General features: G+C 31.9%; 1 protein-coding gene across 4 annotated transcripts in view; it reads left to right on the top strand.

Annotated features, from left to right (window-relative positions):
• Nucleotides 1-13,688, top strand: part of PIK3R4 (phosphoinositide-3-kinase regulatory subunit 4) — a 79,388-nt gene that overhangs the window by 19,554 nt on the left and 46,146 nt on the right. For 3 of the 4 annotated variants that reach the window (XM_081301187.1, XM_081301186.1, XM_081301185.1), the window contains 4 exons: nt 722-943; nt 6,180-6,353; nt 10,564-10,709; nt 12,528-12,731. In XM_081301187.1, the coding sequence (XP_081157313.1) occupies nt 722-943; nt 6,180-6,353; nt 10,564-10,709; nt 12,528-12,731 (746 nt within the window). The remainder of the gene's footprint in view (nt 1-721; nt 944-6,179; nt 6,354-10,563; nt 10,710-12,527; nt 12,732-13,688) is intronic. The other variant, XM_081301188.1, reaches the window with a different exon arrangement.

Raw genomic sequence — 13,688 nt, 5'->3', positions numbered from 1 at the left:
TATGTAACTTTGCATAGTGACCTGTTCACCTTTTCCCTTGATAGTAGCTGGATGGAGCAGGAGTAGTTTCTGCTTTCTTTCCTTTAGTCAACAAATATTTGTTAAACATATTCTGGGCATCAGTCAATTATGAACCTGCTCTAAGTACTGGGGATATAGTAGTGAATAAAAGAATGATCTGTACTCTTGAACTTTTAATAAATGGAAGATAGGCTAAGTAAATAAATGAAAAGGGATGAGTAGAAGATAAGTTCAGAAAAGGTGGCTGAATCAATGATATAAAGCCTTGACAGGATTGGCAGTATGTTTTCTAGCTTTCTAAAATAATAAATCAACATTTGAAAATGCTTTCTAAACATATTGCCTAGTACCATTATATTTATTATATCTAGAGACAATCTGATCTTTTTCAAGTTCTTGATTAAGTCATTATTTTGGAGTAATGTTTACTTTCTGGTATTTCCCTCTCATTTTGTTCTTAAATTCATAAGTGGAGATACTTAATTAGTTAGATAGTAACATACTTGTAGCATCTGCTTATTAGGATATTCTTCAATTTACATTTTAGTTGCCCGTTCATCAGAATGTGGAAGAGTGGAAAAGCATAGTGATTATAGACTATACAAAGTGGTTTCATCATCCTGTTATTCCAAGGAGTAAGAAAGAAGGCCCAGTCTATATTAAGGGAGAAAAAAATTGATCCTTTTTTTTTTTTTTGCAGAACTCCAAGCCTTACATGAAATGGTCCAGCAGAAAGTTGTCACTTTGTTAAGTGACCCAGAAAATATTGTGAAACAGACTTTAATGGAAAATGGAATAACAAGGCTGTGTGTATTCTTTGGACGTCAGAAAGCCAATGATGTTTTGTTGTCCCATATGATCACTTTCCTAAATGATAAGAATGATTGGCATCTGCGTGGAGCTTTCTTTGATAGTATAGTGGGTATGTTGTTAAGTTAATGAAATTTCAAGTTTAAAATGTAATTTTTTTTGTTTAATATAAATTCATCTTCTGCTAACTCTGCAACTTGGAAGCTTTTGAGGGAAAGATGTTGGTGTGTAAAATTAAATAAACCCCCACAATGATAAAAGATTATTCCTAAAAAGTTAAAAAAATTATTTTTAATGACTTGGGGGACTAAGGTCAGAGCAACACAAATTTGGGGCCAGCCTCAGTAATTTAGCAAGGCCCTAAGGAACTTAGTGAGATTGTGTCTCAAAATAAAAAATAAAAAGGGCTGGGGATATGGCTCAGCACCTTCGGGTTCAATCCCCAGTACCAAAAATAAATAAAATTGATATTTAAGATTAATAAATTATACTTTTAAATACTTATTCAAGTTGAAGGATGGGTAATAATATTACCAAATTAATTAATGAGAATTCTTAATATTTTTGTTTTCATGTTGCATTTGGATGATGTATTTTAGTTAATCAAAAGTGCTTTTGTAATTGAACTATCAGTCCAAGTGAAGGAATAGCATGTGTTTATTGAAATCTGTGTTTTAAAAGAATAATTACCTGGGAAATATCATGAAATATTGTTAAAGTATCTGAAGTAGGTTGTGAGTCTTAAAGTGTGATCCCAGTTGTTTAAATGTAAAAAAAAAAAAAAAAAAAAAAACAAATTTTGTTTGTAATAAAGACAGTTATACTAAAGTATAAGAGTGATTATTTCTTGGTCTGAGATAGTAGGTAATTGTTCTCTCTATTTTCTATGTCAGGTTTTCTACAGTGGATATGGATTACTTTTAGAATTAGAAAATAGTTAAAATATAATTATGGTTGACAGTCTATTAGAAAGTTAAAATTTATACACTTGGCTTTGTGTAAACTGAAATTTTTTGAAAAATTAAGCAACTCTTGTTTTCTTTCATTTTGCAATCTTGATTTTCAAATTTATCAAAGAAGACAGGCATGTTTAATTTAGTAATAAACTCCTTTTACATTTAAATTCAAAATTATAAATAAATGAAGTGGATTTTGTTTAAAGTGTGTTAAATCATGCTTGAGATAGGATTTAATATTTTTTGAATAATATTGATTCCTTTCTTGTTAAGTGTTCTAATCTTTCCAATTTTAGGTTAGGTCACTTGTGATATGTTATATGCTAAATACAGATCCCACATGATCTGTTACCTCCAAAAGGTTAAAAACTCTTCTACACATTGGAAATTGTGGCTGGTGATATATACTCTTTCATGATATAGCAGAAAGCTAAGGCTTTAAGTTTTGGCTTTTAGTAATGTAGGAAAGTAAGTGCTATAAGGTTTGCTGTTGGATTTTTTTTCCTTAAAACAAGATTAGAGAAAGATATATTCCATGCTTGTGTAGATATTTTGATAGATTCTACTGTCATGTATAACTAAAAAGAATAAATAAAAAAATAATGAAATTAAAAGGGCTAGAGATGTAGTTCAGTGTTAAAGTACACCAGGTTTAATTCCTGGTACTAAAACATGAAACTAAATAAAATTAAAAAAAATAAAACGAAAGAAACCTATGTGGCAATGAGATTGTTATTTCTGTAAATGCTATCATATAATGTTTTGGAAAAAAGGATACTTTCTGATTTGAAAACCTTTGGAATTCTAGCTTTTTTGTGTGTTGTTATTAAGGGAAATTTCTGTAATTCTCTTTTCTGACATCTTTGTTTTGTTTTTATTTTTGCATTAGTTTATTGATGCATTTATCAGATTTGCATTTAGGAATCTGTCCACCTCAGTTCCTGAATATGTTATACTTTGCTTCTCACCTCTTTTTGTCTTTCTTGCTTGTTTTTTTCCTTCTTCCAGATAATCTTATTTCTTTTCTTAGAAAATAGTGGTCCCAGAACTCCCCCCATTTATTGATCAATTCATATGTGTTTTGAAGTATATATTAGTTCTTTTTGAATAAAAATTAATTTTCATTGATTATATATTTATTTATAAAAACCATACATGCTATAGAAAATTTGTAGAATACAGAAACCAAGAAAGCAAGCAAATATTTCTAACCCTGCATCCTGCATATAAACTTTTTAATGTTTTGGTGTTTTTTTCCTACAGGTCTTTCTTTTTTCTTCCTATCCCATCTGTCCTATTCTGTATGTATTAATGGTCAAGAGCAGGCACTGTGGAAACAGACTCGGAGTTCAAGTTCTAACTTGGTCTCTTATTAGTTTGTGGTTCTTGGGAAAGCTATTTCAATCTTTTTTGTGCCTTAGTTTCCCTATCTGTAAAATAGAGAGAAAATATCCATTTAATTATTTGTTGTGAAGACAAAGTAAATTCACAAATATAGTAGTGCCTGATATATAAGTGCTATGTATAATATTACTTCTTAATTTAATTTATTGTTTTTAAAACTTTTCTAGTAACATTTTAAGCATATCTAAATGTCATTAAATTCTTTGAAATCATAATTTAATAGATCTAAATTATTCCATTGTATAATTTTATCAGTTCATTTAAGCCTTATTGAAAGTTTATATTATTTTTATTTTTAATCATGTTAAAAGATAGTCTTTTACATATGTATTTAATTAAGTAAAATACTTAGGTATTTAAGTAGGGTCATGTGCTGCTTAATGGAGTTGCATTCTGAGAAATGCACCCTTAGGTGATTTCATCATTTTCAGATGGGTGTACATATGCAAACTAAGGGGCGTCTGTAATGTCACAAGGTGATATAATCCTGTGGGACTACTGCATAAGTTGTTGTTGATTAAAACATTATTTTTGGCATATGATTGTATTTCTTTTTGTTTATTTTCTTAGAATAGAAATTAAATATTTTAATGACCGAGTTAAAGAATACTAATATGTTTTTAAAACTTTTGTCACATTTTACAAGTTTTTCAAAAAGATTATGCCACTTTCCACTCCCATCAACATTAAATGTTGCCCATCCTTGTAGCAAGGAATAGGCTTTCCTTAATCTGTGCTTGTTTGAAGGATAAAATGATAATAGGGTTACATTTGACATGTATTTCTCTGCTTACCTATCAAATTGGAAAATTTTTTTCTTATTTTATGTTTTTTAACTCATCATTTTGACCCTTTTTTTTTGATGGAGTTATTTATGTGTGTTGATTTTTTTTTGTCTTTTATATATACACATAATGTGTATCATCTTAAAGGCACATACTTCTCTCAGTTTGTTTTAACTTGATGATATTTGTTTTTATAGACTTTCTTAAATCAAATTTTATGTAGTCAACTTATTTGATCTTTTGCTCAGTGATTTTTTTTTTTTGCTTTTATACTTTTTCCTATTCCAGAATTAAATCAATCTGTTGTATGCTTTTCTTCTTCTTGCTTTATTTTGGAAATTTGCTGGTTTAATTTTTTTGGGGGGGCAAATAAAATCTAAATTTTATTTTCTTAGTAAGTAAGCCAGGTTCCCCAATAATATTTATCAAACACTTTGTTTTGGTTTGTGAAGTTTTCTTTATCACCTGTTGTGTTCTTCTGTTAGGGTCACTTTTCTGGGTATACACTCTATTCCATAGATCTTCCTATTTTGAACACATATTGTACACATGTTATATTTTCATTATTATATAATCAATTTTAGTATCTGGTAAAGTAACTTTCCAGATGTTGTTTCTTCATTTCCATAATATTTTTATATGTTTAAGCTTATTGTACATTTCAGCTAGTCAAGTTTCTAAATAACCCACTGCTGGAATTTTCGGTAGTATTTTTCCTTTTATTAAAGGAAACATTTCTGAAATTACTTTTTGTCACAAGGGAAATATACTTTTGTAAGTTATCTAGTTTATTCAAAATATATAATGTAATATATGGAAAGCAGTAGTTGTGATTTACAGAGGCACTACCAAGGTTTGTGTTTTGGGACTATTGTCTTCAGATGATTTGTCACTAGTATTTCTAAATAATATTTTCATAATACTGTTTTCAGTATTATAAACTTTCAATGCTATCTCTTGAATTTTTTTCTATGCCAGATGAAGATTGAACTGACTCCTAACCATGCCTTGATTTCTCTTCCCTTGTCAGTTGATTATTATCTTCCAGAGTGCTTTAGTTTTGTTTATTGTTGTTATAATGTTATGTAATTCAGACTAGTCTTATTACCCTACTTTTGATTTGTACTACAAGAGGATTAATGCCTTCTTTCCTTTTCTTTCTCTCCAGTTGACTTCTCAATAGCAATTTCATTGTCATAGGATAATATTTACCTTCTGTTTTGTAATCATAGTAACATCTTTTGTGCTTTGTGTAGACTGATTCTAAAGGTTGAGGACAAAATTTACATGACTATGAATGTAATTTTTTTGAATGTAGAGCCAAGTAGTATATTTATTTCACCACAGTCCGAGTTTCAAGAACCTTCCCTAACTTGAGCTTGTGTATAGCAATGTCAGTAGATTATACTATTTTCCCTCTTTCTGTGACTATATTACACATTTTAATTTATTTAATGTGAAGTTATCTTTTATTTGTCCAGGAGTTTTAGATTCCTTTGTCTTCCTTTTTTAGAGAAAAATAATATACTATCTTCATATTTATAATATTTAGCTTCATTCTTAACGATTTTATTTGTTGCTTATAATCTATTTCACTTTTCTTCTTCATGACATTCTTGAAGTTTATTGGCTTTTATTTATAATTTGGGATGACTGAGTTCTGGATTTTTGTTAGCATCATCTTTTTCCCCCCTTGAATTCCTAGCTTACATCTACCATTGTTCACATTTTCCATCTTCTTTATTTCACTGGAATTTATCCTCAAACATTTTTTAGGAAGGATTGCATGAGAAATAAACCTCTATAGTCCTTGCATGTCTTGAAATGACTTACTTTTTGTTTTCTTATTTGATAGTATAGAATTGCTTTCATAACTTTGAAGGTCTTGCTCTGTTGTCTTCTAGCTTTCATTGATGCTGAAGATCATCTGATGGCAGTCTGATTCTTCTTCCTTTTTAGGAGACCTATATTTTCCTTTTTGTAAGTTTTTAGGATCTTTGCATTTTCTTGGTGTCCCAGAATTTCTTCATGATTTGCTTTGGTATGGGTCTTTTTCATTTATTATGCTGGGTAGGAAGTGCAATGTTTTTTCCTGAGTTGTTGATCAATATATTTGGCTTTTGATTAATTTTAATGTTTTATATAGTGTTAATGTATACTTTCAGGTATTGAGTAATTATATAATGTTGCTCTTCATATTCAGGTGTTGCTGCCTATGTTGGCTGGCAAAGCTCCTCGATTCTCAAGCCCCTGCTGCAACAAGGTCTCAGTGATGCTGAGGAATTTGTTATTGTGAAAGCTCTTAATGCACTTACCTGTATGTGCCAGTTAGGACTACTACAAAAACCCCATGTCTATGAATTTGCCAGTGATATTGGTGAGTTTCTGTTTTGAAAACTTAGAATGGGAAAATCAGGGTATGGGAATAATTTCATAAAATTTCTATTGTAACTTTATCATTGTAACTTTATCATTTTAAGTATTGATTGTGTGTGTATGTGTACATTTATGCATGCATGTATGCAAGAGACAGGTGGACTTATTTCCTTCATCTCAGGTTGGGAAGTATTGTTCTGTTTTCATCAGTTGTTAAATCTTTGTGACCATTGAAAAAACTCAGTATTTATTATTATTTTTTTAAACATGATATGCATAAGGTGTTTACTGTTCTGAAGATTAAGTGTATTTTGGGTTGTAGCTCAGTGGTAGAGCAAATGCTTAGGAGTTATGAGGCCCTAAGTTCAATCCCCTGTACCAAAACAAAATAACCCCCAAACACCTTACTTTTAGGGCACTGGACCATTATTCAAGTTGACCACTGGATGTGAAAGATTGTTTATGACATCTGTTCTTGCATTGTTTGGTAGTAAACAATTCATAGTATTGAAAGTACTATCAGTAATTTTATGAACCAATGCAAGGAATTTATTCCTTGAGCTTTATACATGGATCTGTTTTTCTCAAACTTTGAAAATGCAGAATAATAGCAAACAAATACATATGGCAAATGCTAAAATTAAGAATATCTTGAATTTTTAATGGTATTATCACTTTAAGAAAGAAAGCAATGTAATATTGCCAGTAGGCTTTGTGTATTGAGAGGACATGTAATCTTAGAAAATTCCCTTTTTACATAAGATACTTAATTTCTGCAGAATGATTTGTCAGGGAAAATTGGTGGAAAGTCAGACCTGGCAAAAGGCAAAATTTTCTTCTTTTTAAAGACTGAGTAGTATTTCATTGTCTTTATCCATTCAGTCTTCAGTAGACACAGGCTAATTCTCTCTCTTTGTTATTGTGAGAATGCTGCAGTAAATATTGGAGTGCAGATATATCTACAAAGGTGCTGACCTAATTTCCTTTGATGATAGTTTACTTTGATAGATCATAGGTAGTTCACTTTGTTTTTTGAGGACCCTTTTTACAGTTCTCCATAGTGGCTGTACTCAATTACATTCTCACCAGCAGTGTGATCCTTTTTTTGTACATCTTGATCAGATTGTCTTTTGTGTTTTTTATAGTTAACCATACTGACATGTGAGGTGATACCTCTTTGTTGGTTTGATTTGCAATTCCCTAATTAGTGACAGTGAACATATTTTTCATATTTTTGTTGACTATTTGTATGTATTCTTTTGAGAAATGTTTACTTTGGTATTTTGGCTCTGGGTTATGCCTAGGTCCTGGGTTTTCAGGTTTGGACCTGGCTGTGGGCCTAGGCCTGAGCCTGAGTCTAGGTCTGTAGAGGGTAGCCTGATGCTGGGGTCTTTTGGGGTGGATATGGAGTCTGAATCCATGGAGGTGGGCCTGGGCTCTGGGTCCATAATGACTGACCTAGAGGCTGAGACTGCAAGGGTATGCATGGAACCTGGGTTTCAATCCACTTTCTTTTTCTTTCACTCCCATTCCACCTCCTCTCCCTTCTCCCTTTCTCTCTCCCTCTTGTGGTGCTGTATCACTGAGATTACACTCCCAGCCTATCTCAGTCTGTTTTCTGTTGCTGTAATTGAATTCCACAGGCACAGTAATTTATTTTTTTAAAGAGGCTTATTTACTTTGTGGTTCTGGAAATCTAAGAGCATGGTGCCAGTATCTGCTTGGCATATGGTGATGAGGATCTTTCTGCCAGATCATGACATGGTAGAAGGCATCACATGGTAAAGCAGAGCAATCTCGCTCAGGCCTTCCCTACTTATAAATCCATAGCCTCATTGGATTAAGGTCCCACTCTTATGGCCTAATTAAACCTTTATTATTTCCTAGAGGCTCCACCTCCAAATACCATAGTTGAATTAAGTTTCTACCCTGTTAATAATTGACAGTGATTATTCAATTTTAATATGAGTTTTGGTGGAGACATTTGAACCATAGTACTGTTTCTCACTGGGGTAAGCCTGGTGCTGTGGTCCCTGGCAAAGCTGGATGCTCACTTAACTCTACTTCCGCGTAAAAGGTGTCACTCCAGGCTGTGCTTCCCAGGCTTTGAATAAGGTAATGTGACAATGTCCTTTCTACCCTCTTCAGTACATCTTTTCTTATTTTTGTGCTTATACTCAAGTGCTGCAATCTCTCACCTAGATTCTTTGGCTCTTATATATTTCCTATATGAATAGTTGTTAAATAGATTTTTCTGCAAGAGGATGAAAGCTGAACTGTCTTATTCTACCATTTTGCTTACATCACTGCTTTAGAGATTTTTTTAAAAAAATTTTTTAGATGTTGATGGACCTTTATTTTTTTCATTTATTTATATGTGGTGCTGAGAATTGAACCCAATGCCTCACACATGGTAGGCAAGTGCTCTACCACTGAGCCACAACTCCAGCCCCCTGTAGTGATTTTTAAAGGGAAAGAAATGATGTTCTTGATAGAGATTATCATGATTTCTTTGGCAGCTCTTTAAAAAGCTATGTTTTTCTCACTTAGATGTAAATACTATCTTCTTCTTGTGCTTGTCTTCAGTGAATTAGAATGTGTGAAATAGAGAAAAGATTAAGTACTTTGGTTTATAAGAAATTCTTTTGATCAAGGCTTCTTGTTTTTTGAGTATTTGATGTGGTCTAGTATTGATATAATAATGTTGTATGTGGGACAACTGCAAACATCTCAGTAAATACTTAAATAAATGTGTCATGCATCTATGAGTTGTATGGGTGGTTCTGCTTCAGGCTATGCATCTCTAGATTGTCTTAGGTGAGTGTGATCCATCTGTCTCATTATGTGGCCCTGGTTATAATGATTGTGGTTAACTAGGTTATATTCTTATGATGATATCAGAAACAAGAGAAGGAATCCTAGTTAAGCAGCACATTTCAAGTTTCCCTTTGGACTAATGTTTGATAGCATGCATTGGCCAAAGCAAGTAAGATGATAGAGCTGAAAGAGCAAGGGACTAGAAGGTATGCTTGCATACCCTAAGTGCATACACATTGCATATGTATGGTTAAGACTTGAGTCAGTAATTTAGTATGACACAGTGTCCAACTTCTGTCATGCAATTATGGTTTTAGATACTTTCTGGAGGTTTGTGATGTTTTTCAGTTTTCATTTCCCCTCTTTTTCAGAGGGAAAATACCAGCCCTCCCTTGTTTGATGGTTCACAGATTGTAGATTTATAAAATAACAAAACTTTTTGTGAATTTAGAAAAATGGAAATGAGAGAACTTAGGAGAGGGATCTTAAATGAATCTTTTCTAATTCCTGTTTTACTTAAGTATTAGCAACATATAGTGCTATTTATTTATAAATGTAAATTTCTTATGGAATAAATATTCTGTAAATAAATATCTTTGCATAATCAGAGCCAGTGAAATTTTTTTGCACTTAGAAGTTTGAATTTTATTCTAAATCAGGTTAGTCTAATTTTGATTAGTTGAAATCATTAATTTTATGTTTAATACATAAAAGGGATGAGGAGACATTGATTTAATTTTCTGATTTATTTTACTTTGTAGTTTTTAAGAATGGGCATGATGTTTTCTACCTTTTTAGTTTCCATTCATGATGTTTTGTGAATGAAATTATGAATTATGTGTTAGGTTTGTTCAAACCCCTGCATTTAAAAATAATTCCAGATAGATCAAATTATTCCCTTAATTGTAAGGCTGTGGCTTGCAGAAGAAAAGCTTCCCAGTTTCTCTGCTTCTTGTATGAAAGATACTGTGTCCTTGATCTTTTGTGGGAGTTTAATTGGAAGAGTTAATCATTTGCTTTATGTTGTTAAGACTTTATGTCTGGGGTCAATATTTGTTAATCTAGTGTTATAAGTGAGTAGGTGACATACATCTTCAGCTCTGGCTAAAAAGTGGAAATGTAAGAAATGTAAAATTCTCAGAAAATAGGTAACTTTTTATTCTTTAATGGTATTGCTTATCTCTGTGGTAAGGGGATATTATAATAGTAACTATACTTTCAGTTGATTGAGTTTATGCACAGATGAATTGAGTATGTGATGAAATCTTATAGTAACATTGTGGTTATGTGGGTAATAATCTTTATGGAATTTGTTATAAGGCAAGAATTTGTCCTGATTGTTTGAAACTATTTGTGAAACTGCTTTGATACATAACTTTTTTTTTCTTCTTTAGCCCCTTTCCTATGTCATCCTAATCTATGGATACGCTATGGTGCCGTGGGATTTATCACAGTGGTAGCCCATCAAATAAGTACAGCTGATGTCTACTGTAAACTGATGCCTTATCTTGATCCATATATTACCCAACCAATAATACAGGTATACATGTTCTAATTTGGAGTCAATCTTCCTTACAAACTGTGTCTCTTAAAAGTTAAAAGACTAGACTGATTTCTTCTTCTTCTTTTAATTTTTAAACATTTAAGTTGGACTATAACATCTTCATACTCCTTTCAAGCTAGTTAATGTTCACGGACCAAGCAACCTTGATAGCTGAGAAAAGTTCAAGATAATATTATGTCACACATAATATAGTGTGCAGTAGTTCATGCTTTATTTTCTTTACATAATGTAAAAATATGTGTTCTTAAAGTGAAAAGTATAACTGATTTTAGTCAAGTTATCATTTATAATAAATTAGTATGTGTGTTGTCTCTCTCTTTCTCCCTCTCTTTTTACCAGCACTAACTGGTTCTGGTTTCTTTTTAAAAAACCTAATAATGATTCCCTTCCCCTCCTTCCAGCCTTATTGTGTCTGGTGATAAACTTTGAATCTGTCATTTATGTAAAGCCAATTTATTTGTTTATCAGTGTTTATATCGTTCATCTTGTTGGGCAGCTAACTATAAAAATAGATATTTAACTTGAATAGAATACTGAAGGATGAGTCTGGCTGTTAAAGCATCCTGCTTTTACTAAAACTCCATCTTCCATTTGGAAATTTACGTGTTTCTCTGGTTTGTTATGTTTTTATATCAGTGAGTCTTTCCTTTGGTTGAAAAAAGTGACATTGGATATACTCTGTCAAATAGGAATCTTTGGCTGTGCTGTGTCGTCAGTTTTATTTTCAGATTCATCCATTTCTGGGGATCATCATTCTTTATTTCATAGAGTTTGTAGAATTTTTTTTCAATTTGCATATATAAGAGAAATTTGTATATTTGGAAGTTGGTTAACACTACTAGTAAGTATGCCTTTTCATTTTGGATATTTATTTATGCTCTCTTGGAAATTAGGGATAGAGGTGCCTACTCCTTTTCATGAGTTATTCTATTTATTTTATTACTGTTTTATATTTTGAAGGCAGGGATCAGGAATAGAGAGTAAGATTATCCATTTGCTACATAAATCTTTCCTTTTTACAGTTTGGATTAGACAAAAGATAACCTTTAGTGCAAGTTTCCACTGACCAACTCACTAGCTAATTGAATAAATCTAAAAAAGATCCTTTTTGGTTAATGTTAGTAATGCTAATCATTTTTATTATATGCATCAACAAGGATTTTTTTTTAATTTTTAGTTGTAGATGGACACAATATATATATTTATTTATTTTTATGTGGTGCTGAGGATGGAACCCAGGGCCTCACGAGAGCAAGGCAAGCGCTCTACCACTCAGCTACAGCCCCAGCCCTGGAAAATATTCTTAGTGATAATAAAAGGAAGAATTTTATGATGTCTATGGAGAGAGCATATAAGAAATATTAATTAAGTGGTCGAATCTGTTGGGAAAATGTGGAAACTGAAGGGAAGACCTGTGGTTACTTATGATCTCTGGTTTAGCATTTATGTATTAGACCTCCGAACTGCAGGTGTTTTTTAGATCTAGAAAGTATTCTGTCATGTTTGGATCTAGAAAAGGTTCTTTTGACTTTCTGAAACATTTTGGCATGGATATTTATTATTAGTCTTTGAGCATGATAGACAGAGGTGTATTTCAGTGGTAATAGAGAAAAGTAAGAAATACCTTAACCCTTTAAAGCTCACTGCTATTCTTTTTTCTTTTGCAAATATTGCAAATGTTGATATCTTTCATTTTCTTAGAAAATAAATACCTGTATTAGCTTACACAGGTTGTATTTAACTGAATCTGAAAATAAGTATTTTTCACTGATTCTTTCTATTCTTCTAATGTAGATTGAAAGAAAACTTGTCCTGCTCAGTGTTTTAAAAGAGCCAGTAAGTCGTTCTATATTTGATTATGCTTTGAGATCTAAAGATATTAGTAGCTTGTTCAGACATCTTCACATGCGTCAGAAGAAACGAAATGGGTCTCTACCTGACTGCCCTCCACCTGAAGATCCTGCCATAGCACAGCTTCTGAAGAAATTGCTCTCACAGGTTGTATCACCTTTCTGAAATCTTTTTTTTTATGAAATACAAATTTAATAAAATATTGAAGCATTCACTTAAATATTAAAAATGTTTTTGATTAGGTTACATCATAACAAATGAAAATAAATATGGCAAATATGCATTTGCTTTGGTACCTATGCAGGTGACTATAAGGCATTGGGTTGAACTAAATAAAGAGTTATAGGAAAACTATTAAGTTTCTTTTGTGATTATTGGCTAAGTAAATGAGAAAGTAAAAATAACCTTAGATTTAAGTAATATTCTTGATTTTGTTTTATATTTCACCAAAATATAATGAAATCCAGTTAGAAGAAACATTTTAAAACATATACACAATATGTAAAAATTTTGTTTCTTTTCGGTCCACTATTTTTATAAAGTTCTTACTGTATTCAAAAAACTGAAATAACTTGGATTTAGAGTATATCTTTTAATAAATTGCTACATCCAAGCCTGTGAGTTTGGATCAATTATCTCTTTCTTAGAACTAGGAAGTAATTTTTATATTTTACTTGGATTTGGTAATAAAGCTTTAGAAATATTAAGTCTATATTTAGCCTCCTCTTTTATGAGTGATGTGTGGGACCCAGAGAGTCAAGACAGGAATAAAAATGGTCAGAAGTAAGGCAGATACTGAGGAACTACGTTAATGATTATCTTTAATTCTGAAGAATGTTTATGGAAAGAATATTTGTCAGTCATCTCTTGTCTAACAAGAAAAGAAGATGAGAAAATGCATTCATTTTCTAACTAATTGTCTTGGGTGAAAGGAGGGAGCAAAAAGGAGCAGGTCTCATGGCCTTTCTTTTTTCTGCTATCTGCTGTTTTCCCAGGCATTCCCACTACTGCTCTTGTCTCCATGCTAGCCCTTGTTACTGAGTACCATGACAAAAGCACAACCATCCACTGGCTTCCATTCTTCTGAAATGTTGGGTGCTTGGT

The sequence above is a fragment of the Spermophilus citellus genome (assembly GCF_964194105.1).
Source record: "Spermophilus citellus genome assembly, chromosome: 7".
In the NCBI taxonomy this organism is placed as follows: Eukaryota; Metazoa; Chordata; class Mammalia; order Rodentia; family Sciuridae; genus Spermophilus; species Spermophilus citellus.
The sequence above is the reverse complement of the archived record's forward strand: the minus strand, read 5'-3'. Positions and strand labels throughout refer to the sequence as shown.